This window comes from Anopheles funestus, chromosome X (assembly GCF_943734845.2).
Source record: "Anopheles funestus chromosome X, idAnoFuneDA-416_04, whole genome shotgun sequence".
NCBI classification, from domain to species: domain Eukaryota; kingdom Metazoa; phylum Arthropoda; class Insecta; order Diptera; family Culicidae; genus Anopheles; species Anopheles funestus.
In genome coordinates, this window is record NC_064597.1 from 5633801 (window position 1) to 5645218 (window position 11418).

General features: G+C 42.8%; 3 protein-coding genes across 4 annotated transcripts in view; 2 read left to right on the forward strand and 1 right to left on the reverse strand.

Moving 5' to 3' along the window:
- Window positions 1-4910, forward strand: part of LOC125772463 (uncharacterized) — a 46065-nt gene extending 41155 nt beyond the window's left edge. The window contains exons 3-4 of one of the 2 annotated variants that reach the window (XM_049444139.1): window positions 1856-3005; window positions 3066-4910. In XM_049444139.1, coding sequence (XP_049300096.1) covers window positions 1856-3005; window positions 3066-3653 — 1738 coding nt within the window. In that variant the 3' untranslated portion in view covers window positions 3654-4910. Of the gene's footprint in view, window positions 1-1855 lie in introns of both variants that reach the window. The other variant, XM_049444138.1, reaches the window with a different exon arrangement.
- Window positions 4911-4914: 4 nt separating this feature from the next.
- On the reverse strand, window positions 4915-8199 carry LOC125772935 (brahma-associated protein of 60 kDa-like). The gene is made up of 3 exons (XM_049444217.1): window positions 7671-8199; window positions 7433-7608; window positions 4915-6351 (listed from the first exon to the last, which is right to left on the reverse strand). Exons 1-3 carry the CDS (start codon window positions 7773-7775, stop codon window positions 5139-5141), a joined length of 1494 nt encoding a protein of 497 aa, XP_049300174.1. The 5' UTR covers window positions 7776-8199; the 3' UTR covers window positions 4915-5138.
- Window positions 8200-8471: 272 nt separating this feature from the next.
- LOC125773040 (polymerase delta-interacting protein 3-like) lies at window positions 8472-10924 on the forward strand. The gene is made up of 3 exons (XM_049444227.1): window positions 8472-8660; window positions 9411-10528; window positions 10609-10924. Exons 2-3 carry the CDS (start codon window positions 9461-9463, stop codon window positions 10816-10818), a joined length of 1278 nt encoding a protein of 425 aa, XP_049300184.1. The 5' UTR covers window positions 8472-8660; window positions 9411-9460; the 3' UTR covers window positions 10819-10924.
- The last annotated feature ends 494 nt before the right edge of the window (window positions 10925-11418 follow it).

Consider the following 11418-nt stretch of genomic DNA (forward strand, 5'->3'; position numbering starts at 1 on the left):
TTTTATTTCAAGCATTATTTGAGTGAAAAGAAACCCATTGCAACCCATTGGCATTAAAATAAAACAATTTTATTTTTTTTGCAAAATTTCTCAAAAAAATCGTAAGGGGTAAGCCTTATGAAATTTTCGAGTTGAAATTTTTTTGAAATTTTTTTTTCGATTTTTTATTCTTTTTTTAGTTTAAAGCATTATTTGAGTGAAAAGAAACATATTGCAACAAATTCCCATCAAAATATATCTCATTTAAAATTTTTGCTACATTGCTCAAAAATGAAGAAAATTTTACATTTTCTCAAACAGGGTAAGGAACTTGATTCCTCCAATAACTTCTGACACAGACATCTGAGCGCATGGCCGTCCAAGAAGAAAATGTAGCCATTGATGCCATCTATCGACCACAAGTTAAAGATTGGCGATCTGTTGGATACCGACCGAGTTATAGGCAAAAGTTGGTGCAAAAATGAGAAAAAATTTACATTTTCTCAAACAGGGTAAGGAACTTGGTTCCTCGAATAACTTCTGGCACAGACATCTGAGGGCATGGCCGTCCAAGAAGAAAATGTAGCCATTGATGCCATCTATCGACCACAGGTTAAAGATTGGCGATCCGTTGTATACCGACCGAGTTATAGGCAAAATTTGGTGCAAAAATGACCCTTAGTAAATTTTCATTTTTTTGATTTTTTCATTATTTTTCACTCTTTTTTTTATTTCAATCATTATTTGAGTGAAAAGAAACTCATTGCAACCAATTGGGATTAAAATAAAACAATTTTATTTTTTTTGCAAAATTTCTCAAAAAAAACGTAAGGGGTAAGCCTTATGAAATTTTCGAGGTGAAAATTTTTTTGAAATTTTTTTCTGATTTTTAATTCTTTTTTTAATTTAAAGCATTATTTGAGTGAAAAGAAACTTATTGCAACAAATTGGCATTAAAATAACTCAATTTATAAATTTTTTTGGGAGGTTTTTTATGACACCGAAATGAGTCGTTAAACGAGCTGACTCCCAATAACGACTCATTCCCTCTGAGTTGACTCACTAAAAAGAGTTGTTATTCTCATCTCTAATATATTCTAATACAACTAGAAAAGAATCCAAATAGCTTACACTCCAATAACCTAAACTGTTGATTTTCGAAGATTTTCGGTATTCTTCGACAACACCTCCATATCTTAAGAATCGTTCTGGCACACCTCCGCAACGGCAATGTTTCTACGCAAGTGTAGAAATGCTTAATGAAAGCATGGTAATTCCATGTCTGACGGCAATATCCATATCAATCGAATATTTCACAAAAATAAGCTTCATTCATCCGATCCTTCTGTATAGTTGTTTGTTGCGGCGGTGGTATGTTTTTCCTGCTAAGTGTTCTGCGATCAGCGTTGAGTCGATCAACAGGGTTTTCTACATTTCGATGCAAGTTTAGCTAAAAGAAAATGATCGCTAAGGTATACTCGGGTGTAACAGTCCTAGCAAGCTGACTAAGGCACACTGAAGGTAGCAATACTATTTACTAGAAAAGCTGCACAAATAGAGCTTAACACAATCGAGTGTCTATTTTCGCTCAAGACTTTGAAAACGCTACAGTTTGTCGCCCAGCGGGTGTTGCGTGCGCGAGGGAGGGAGGGGATCAATGTCTGCACCACCAAGGACAAGACAAACGAGCGCACCAAATTATACGGTGGATTATATCCTCCAACATATAACCCAAAAATGTTACTGCACCTGTAGCACATTAATAAATACATTCGATTGTGGATGTACCGACAGCAACAACCCCCCCCCCCCCCCTCCCCCACCAGAGCTGGCCCTGTTGACTAAATAGTTTCACCCTCTGTTCGCTACTTCACAGAAGCCTAACGGATGAGGACAAGCAGCCTTTCGTGGAGCAAGCGGAAAAGCTACGGTTGGCCCATAAAAGTCAACATCCGTACTACAAGTATCAGCCGCGGCGCAAGAAGTCGAAACGTTGCGTTGGAGCCGGTGCCAAGTCTGGCAAGTGCTGTGAAGATCACTATGCGGAACTGAACGAGTTGGCGAGCCCATCGTCCATGGACGACATTCCATCGTCCGGCGAATCTGGGCAGATAAACAATTCGTATGCACAACCGGCTGGGCAACGTCCATCGACGAGTGGGTTGTCGCGAACCCACAAGCAATCGTCGTCTAAGGTATCGTCCAGAGGTCGCTCGACTCTCCGTTCGGCTGGAGGCGATGCAAATGTGTTGACCAGCACACCGTCAACCACCGCGAACTACGAGATGGAGCTTCCGCATGAGGGTGTGACGGACTATGGAGCGAGCAGTGCCACTACCCCGTACGAAGCACCACTCTCTGTGGAGTTATATTCCACCGGTGTTGATGGAGGAGAACCCGCCGGGAACAGTCTCACTTCAGCCGACTGTCATTTCATGGATGACGGCCAACCACAGAACATGGAGGTAGTAGATGCACCACAGCAGACGATCACCACAGTCACAGAATCGTCAGTCTCGACGCAACTCCATAGCCAAAACTCACCGTACGGAGGTCGTGATTGGACATCGGCTATCAGTATCACGAACGTGGTCGGCAACGAAACGCGTGGCCCATCATCGATGGACAGTGCGTCGACTTCGTACGGACTTCATGGTAATAGAAACGTATCTTCGGGCTGTATGCCGCCTCCGAGCTCACACGTCCTCTCGGGATATTCCTACTCCACCTATGCCGCATCCTATATGCCGAACGCAACGGAGTACCATAGTGCACAGACACACTTCCAGCCTGGAGGTGTTCCGGCTGGCTTTGGTGAAACGGGCCTTGCCTGCTATAGCCACCAACCATCGACACATCGATTCACAGCGCAACAGCAATCTCGGGACATCAACGATGGGACATTCCCGCAATACGTCCAAACGCTACATCAGCCGCAGCAGCAGCAGCAGCAATCGACATCCCCCTCAATCGAGCAAGGTACTAGCACGAAGCAGCAGAGCAGTGAGACGCCCGACCTGGAAGAGGTAAAACATATCCTACCAGTTCGCATACCCTCAATCACTCTTCACCATGCTACTCCACAGCATGACGTCAGCGCTATTGCCACTACCGCCGAGATCAACCTCGCGGACAGGGCACGCGGTACGGCACCCATCCTGATGCCAACGCTCGCCTACGTAGGCGGAGGTCCTGAAGGTGCCGGTTATGGTCGCCATGGTTCGGAGGAGCGCCCATCGCCCGGGGGCCTAACGATGATACGATCCCCGGATGTACAGCTGCACGGCTCACATCAGCAAAACCGTCTCACCACAATTCATTCGAACAGGATGCACAACACACCGAACGGTGCTCTGTTTAATTACCCCTTAGGAGAGCCCAGCGGCGGTCAACAGTATATGCAGTCGGCAATGTCCCATCTATCGTACGGTGGACAGCCCAGAATGGACACAACTAATGTTCAGCAGCATCGACATCCCGTACCACATCATCTGCCGCTTCACCAGCTGGACGTGTCGGAGCAGGTGGCACAGCACCACCAAACCTACCATAACCAGCAGCAGCAACAGGACACCTACCAGTACGGTAGTTCACCGCCGACCGCAACCATTGTCCAGGGCGGACGCATCACGACGACCAGTGGAGAAGGACAATTTTACTGTTCCGGCCAGTAGTAACACATTCTATTAGGGTTTAATCGATCTCGCTAATATGATGCCAACAGTTGTGGAGCACAGATTCAAAAGCAAACAAACATTGTACTGCTGAGACATATATCTCATGAGGGTTTAGGGTAACCAGGTCGATAATGCAAATGCAAAACGAAACATATTTTAGTTGTCCACGTATACATGCATTAAAGAGGAATTTGCTACGTTATTGCATTGAAGATAAATATCGTTTATAAAGTGAAAATCTGATCTATAATAGTAAGTTGGTCCTTTTGCATTAAAAGATCTAAACCAATTTTTAAAAATACGATTAAACACATTCAAACGTTAGTACATACTTTAATGAGGTTTATGTAGAAACTCAAGCTATTAATATTGTTTCCAGTAATATAAAAAAACCTATCCAAAAAAAATCCAAGGCTAGGCTTCAGGGACTACAGCTCAGTTTGTACAAAACGTTCATCTTGTATTTGATTTTTTTATGGTTCGCAAAAAAATCTCCCTTTTTGAATCCTGCTGCAAAAGTTATCTATTTCTTTATACTACATGCAAATAAAAATTTAATATGTATTATTTTATAACTGTATTGAATTGTAATGTAATTGAACTTTAAACTTTAAACTTGAAACTTTAAACAAGAATTATTGTTTGCCTCTAATGTCTCTGGCATCTAGTTTCAGGCATTATTAACTTTAAAATATGTCCTTCAACAATTTTTACTTCAATCAACAAGAAACTGGCCCTAGCTTTGGACGTTTTGGATTCCACAAATGTACGGTAGAGTTCTACGATCTAAAATGCATGGAAGGACACAAAGAAACGTGTGCGTAACACACATAAAAAAACGCCATTGGATTGGAAATTGTAAAGCATACAACATTGTTTGTTTGTTTGTTTTTTTCATTTTTTACTTCACTTATTTCTCTTATATTTAGCAAAACGATTTTATTTTTCCCTTACAAAAAGGCGCAAAATTCTTTGTTCAGCTAATCCTAGGAAATAACACATCAAACTTCGGCTGTAAATTACACACACACACACATTTGTGAGCCGCGTTAGAAGGCAAAATTACAGATAAAAGTTAAGTCACTAAAAACCGATTGTACGGCAAATTCAGCTTATGAAATGGTGGTAAGCGCCTTTGCAATGAACCATAATACCGACACAACTGGAAACTGTCAACAACCAGGACGAAACCGGAATATACACTGCGTAAGAAATAGTTTATAAAAAAAAATAAAGCTATCTTAACACGTGGAAACCGTTTAAGTCATCGTATACATGGTATATTTCTGGTCTATCACACCGCTACACACACAAAAAGAAAAAACTACACCGTATACTGTTGTTTTTTCCCCTAAAATTTGATTCTAATTGCCGGCACACGTTGTGAGATTTGTACGCTTCGGTTTTGGTTCTGTAGTCTCTGTTACTCTGTGTTTGTAAATTGGATTGTTATCAGGTGTATGGAAGGCAGCCGCATATCCATTACGGATGACGGATGCCGAGTGCTTGCTCCAGCTCGGTCCGCCTATCGTTGACCTTGGCGAAGAAGTAGCGTGACACCGCTTCCTGTGTCCAGGGCTGGTAGTAGAATTCCGCCCGCCGTTCCTCCTCCGGATTGCCGACGACGTCGGTCATCATCTTTAGGTCGCGCTTCTGCGACACAATCCACCGGTGAATGAAGGTGTGCGGTTCTTTGGCGAAGGAAAGGAAAAACTCACGATTCGTTTTCAGCTGCTGAATCGTTTCGACCGTGTCGTGGATTTTACCGTCGAGCGCTTGAATTTCCTGCTGGCTAGCGGTGCTCATTAAGAAGTTATTCATTTGATGTTTCAGCGTATCGTCCACCTCGACATCGATGTCGTAGCAGGCGGTTTGTTTACCATCCTGCCCATCGCCACCCTCCACCATGATCACATGATTGATTACGATCGGATCCGGTGGGTGCAGCAGTGGATTTAATCGCTGCGGTATCTCGGCAAACTTCATATGCTGACATCCGAAAATCTGCTCCAAATATTTGTCACAAGTGATATACTCACGCTCGTGCGCATCCTGCAAACGGTGCGTTTTGATGTACTGCCACAGGGCGGAAATAATTACGGGCCGGGTCTGCGTATGGACACCCAGCAAACGAGCAAGCCGTGGATCAAGCTTAAACTGCAATGGCTGATAGTCGAGCAGTAGCAGAATGGTGCAGCGCACATTCCGGGCACCCGTTCGCTTTACCTGAAACCCATCCGTTTCCTGCGTTGTATGGGTTCGGTGCCACTCCACAAGATAGTTATCCGGCCCATACAATTCTTTATCCAGCTCAATCACAAGCGATTTGAAGAAGCTGCTAAACTTACGCTTCATCTTTATTCCGTCTGGCTTACCGGTGTCCTCCAGCAAACGGCCTTCAACACGCAATTCCCAAGACGATTCCACTCGCGGCTGGGATGGATTCAACAACTCATTGTCATGCTGCGCCGGATAGAACGTGTTTGAGATGAAGATCCGTAACTTGCGCTTCTGCTTCATCGGGCGTTTGAGGGTTTCCTGAATGTCGAGCCGTTTGCGTGTGATCGTTGCGTCCAGCTTACGTTCAAAGGCAAGCAAATCCATGTAGGCTTGTGATTCTGGCACCAATTCGCGCACCTTCTGCGGAAGTATCTTATCGGCTAGCTTTTTTCTTTTCTTTGCTTGCTGATCATTTCTGAAGAAGAAAAAAAACAGACAGAGGAATTAAAAAATTAATTCATTATTATTGTAATCTTTCAGTGGTATTTGGGTCGATTGCGATTGAAACGGTCGCTACGGAAACGGTTGTATAAACATGACATTAAGAAGATTATAAAGCATTATGAAATCACTGATGATTTAGTAATATATTTTTAGGGACAAGAGCACATGATATAAATAATCAATTGAATGAGGATATTGTGTAAATAGTTAGGTGTCTCAAGTTTAAAAAATTGAAATTAATGACTAAGGTTGAAAATCCGGAGCCCCGTGGTGGTTTCTACGGGTTAAAAAAAAAGTCAAGGAAAGTCAGGAATGATAGGCTAAGTTTTTTTTTCTAGTAAAAGGCGAAAGATTTATTCGACAATTGAAGAGAGATCAGAGTAGTAGGCTAAGACTTCTTGAATTGGATTTTTGGAAGTGCCACAAAAGAAGAAGATGAAGAATCAAATGAGAATAGTAACAAAAGGTTCAATTAGCTCTCTTTGTAATGTAAACCCAGGTATAGCGGCAGTTCGGTGGTGTATGTGATAAACGGCACCACCTCCACACGACAGAACCGGGTATCAAATCCCATCCGAAGCGTCCCCCCCGTAGGAAGGACTGACTATCCGGCTACGTAGTAAAACTAAGTCTAGTAAGGCAGAAATGTCCGGTGTAATCTTAGAGGTCCTTAACCCAAGAAAAGAGAAAGAGAGAGATGAATATCCATACCCAGACGATGCGATAAGCTCTTCACTACCATCCAGCTCGTCACAGCCATATCAGCAAATATTAATCGAAATATATTATAGCATAGAAGTATACTGAACGAATCGTTAGCCAATGTCAGGGTTAGAGGCGAGACTTTCCCTCCATTACATGCAAAATTAACGGATAATCCTTGGTACTATTCCCGATAGAACGGAAAAGATCCGGATATAGACGATAGAGGGAAAAATGAATATTCCCTCAAATTTTACAATTTGGAAATATTTATTATATGATCATCAAAAAGTGAGCGACGTTCGTACCACTGATTGGCAATGTAGGAGCAATGAGAAGAAAACACTTACGCCTTTGCATGCGATGCATTTCTATCTGCACTTCCGCGCTTTCCTCCGCCACCACCGCCCGATCCGGATCCTCTACTACCAGACGCTTGAAATCCGGCGTACATCGGTCGTTGATGTGGTAGTTGCGTTGGCAACGGTCCTCCACTTACTTGCGGCTGAGCGGAATAGTTCCGTGGCTACGAAAAACCGAATCAAATTAGATTATAAATCAAACCCTGAAGTGATGGTAAGCCCTTACCCCGAAACTGTTTCCAGGTCCGTACGGACGCATAAACGGTGGATTGGTTACAGGCGAACCGTATCGCTGCGGTAGTCCACCGACTGCCGGAAATCGCTGGGCCATCGTCTTTGCTTAGCTGCGTTTCGTGCAGTGCAAGTTGAACTAGCTGGATTGTGTTTGTTTGATTGACGCACTGAAAGCTTGCTGTGTTTGATAATGGTTGATTGTTCCTAGCATATCTTGGTAGCAGTATCGATTGAAACGCTCTGCAAAACACGTCGGAAAACTCTTACTATTGAACAAAAAATATAAATTTGTACACAAACATGGCAGGCTGTGAACCACCGCTACGGATTGCTACGGGCGAAAAGATGCATTTCGCAGGAAAAAAAATATGGAAACTTCAAACGCCTACCAAGATCCACACAATATGAAAATCCTGTATACATGGCAATAGAAATAAAAACAAATAGAACAGAAATATTAGTTATATTATTCGTTTCAATCATATAAAAAATACAGCACAATTTTAAAGCAAATGATTAATTTATGGATTTTTTTCGATTCAGTTTCTCGCAGATTTTTTGGAGCAAATTGATATAATTCCGTCTGTTGAAGTAGATAATAGATTAAAATCATTTTGCTTTCTAGTTGAAATAAATTATTTTTTACATTGCTAAACAACCGCAATACAGAAAATAAATTATAATATAAATTGTATTTTATTTTATATTGTTTTTTTTTCTCGAAAAATATGAGTCAAGATTGATTTAAACAACTGTCACATTTTTTCGCCATTTTGTTAATTGGGCGAATAACAGCAGAGCGAAATATCGCCTACATATAGATGAGGAAGCATCACAGAAGAAAATTCGTTCTGTCTGTGTGTTTGCCATCGGCCATCATTTTGTGGTGAAGCCGAAAGCGTCGAACGTAATTTGTTCTGAGTGATCTATTGTTGTGAATATCTATTGGTTTACCGGTTTGCATCGTATCGGCTACACGCAGGTCAGTAGCTAGCAATCGCTAGGAAAATATAACGATTAAGTTTTCACAGAAAAAATACCCTTTTCCATCACTGCAGGTTTGTTGATTGATCAAATATTCTCGATCATTTGTTATATTAATATGCAACAATCAATGCATCGGTAGCAGCCGATTAAAGTTTACCATGATAACGAAAAGTTGTGTTATGGAAAAACACGAAACTTCACTGTTAAAAGGGCCGAAAATGGCGGAACTATCGTTGTTGAATTTAGTGTGGTTATGTTTTAGTTCGTTCTGTGAATTTCTTGAAACAGCAGCTACACTGTTTTCCAGAGCGTCTTGAGAACTGTCAAAACTTTTGCTCGCTCGGTATCATCTCGTTTTCCAACAATAAATTTGCTAGCGGCTTCTTTGTTTTTGGCAATATAATACAAGCACGAACGTTTGTTAATAGTAATAGTTGCTAACAAACGGTCACAGGCAACCGAATTCGGTCGCCTTGTAGAAGATACAGAAGTAAAACATTATCCTTCATTCTGATACCGGGTAAAACTGTGTCCACATCCGTAGCGAGATTGACTCGACGGTGGATACGCTTATTTTTGTATGATTGACCATCGCACCCAGCTGATAGCTCTAGGTGTGGTAATAATCATAGTAGCCAAGAGATTCTGCATGTTTCATGCGATGCGCTTGCTGCGATATCTGTACAAAAATAAACGAAATATATTTTATTATTTGCACTAATTCGAATTATTATTTATTTTCTAGGGTTCTTTCTAGATATATTCTAGAGGTTCTAGCACAAACCAACAAAAAAAATGGATGAAGAAATCAATTTGAGCCTTGATGAGATAATCCGGAAGCGGAAACTGGTTAGCCGGCAGGAGCGTTCTAGCGACGGTCCTGTCCAGCGTGGCACAAACGTCAATGCTGCGCGCGGTTTCCGTGGCGAGAATGGAGCGAATCGGCGCACCCCGAAACCATTCGTCGATGCACGGATGAAAATAATTAAAAACAAGCGTGCGAAAATGCGTGACGCTCGTGACCAGCTGATGGAGCTGAATCGCACCCGGGACGCACGTTTCCGTCTGCATAACCGTACCCGTCAGGCGGATAGTTCGCAGCGTGTACTGTCCGCCACATCAACCAACGGTCGGCACGGCGGCGATATCGAACATCTGAAGTTGAAACTGTCGAACCGGCGCTACTCCAAATCGGAATACGTTCCGCAAATGTCGAGCGGACAGGCAGCATTACCGATACCCCATTACCGTCCCACCCCTGCAATCTCGTTCCGGAACGATCCGAATGAGAAAAATCCATTTGAACGTATGGATTTACAGCGGCTTACGGTGAGCCAACCGTTGGGTACGCTGGCAAACGCTACACGCACACTGCACAACGATGCATTTACGTTGCCGAGCACGATGCCACCATTGCCACATTTCCGTACGGTTCGCGCGACAAACGCGGTTATGAACCTGAACAACAGTTCACCATTGATGAGCTATACGGCATCCTCGATCGGCACGAATTCGGACCCATTCGATCAGTATGAGGTGAATCGCCGGCCGAATATGAATGTACCGCCGCCACCACTACCTCCGACCAGACCGTTGCGTAGCATCCTGCGCACAAGGCCTACGACGCCACCGCCACCAGTCATTTCGAACGCACCGGGAGTGCCACTGAATCTATCGCCCAGCATGCGTGCCCGCCTAGAGCGTGCTCCGAACCCGAACAAATCCATGGGAATATTTGCGCACGGTGAGCCAGCTGTTAATAACTATCGGAGCCGTTCGCCTAGCCCACCAAGGGCATCCATCGTTGGGTATCGTATTGTTGTAAGCAATCTTCATCCCAGCGTTACACAGATCGATATAAAGGTGAGTACGATAATTAGCATTTCTATCGTTATCTGGATTGCTATATGGATCATCCTTTATGCATTTTTTTTTTACCACAGGAATTATTCGAAGACATTGGCGATCTGCTCGAATCGCGGCTAGTGCGCCCGGGTGTTGCAGAGGTAATTTATCGCAATCTTAAAGATGCCGTAAAGGCGGTCGATGCTTACCACAACCGCCAGCTCGACGGGCAGCCGATGAACTGTTTGCTGGTAAATCCACGCGCAAGCTACAAATTAACTTCTACCAATTTAAAATATGGCCGGTAAACTTAACAAAGTCATTAAGAAATTATTTGCCGGTTTGCGTACGTTATTTTAGTAAGGAAGATGCTGTAAGGTTACGGTAAGAGGGTAAGCGAGATAAAGAATAATTAGGAAAGGTATGAGAGAGACATAGACAAAAAAACCGCTATGCTGGGAAAGATGTAAAGTCGACAGCCAGTAAAGTAAAAAGTGAGCAAGAAATTATTCTCAAATAAATACTGAGCATCATCAGTAACCGGGGAAGCAGCAGGAAGAGATTTTTTTTTTTAATTCAGGAGAAATTTTAGTTAATCAGAGATCATACACATGGTTTGTAAGCCCAGGTACGGGAATTTGACCCGATGCAGGATGCGTATAGTTGTGCAAAGTCATTACCGATTTCCTGGAATACGCATAAACATAAGACTGCATAGCATAAAACCAAACATAGCATGCTACAGGATATAGTAAAATATAGCAGCAAGATCAGTTACAAGCAAATATCGGGAAGCATCGGATAAGAACAAAAACGAAAAACAATCCAATTTGTTTTAGGATGAAAGTATTAAACGCCAGGCTACACAAATGAGTTGCATTGGGGAGGAAAGAACATGCGTGTTCTTA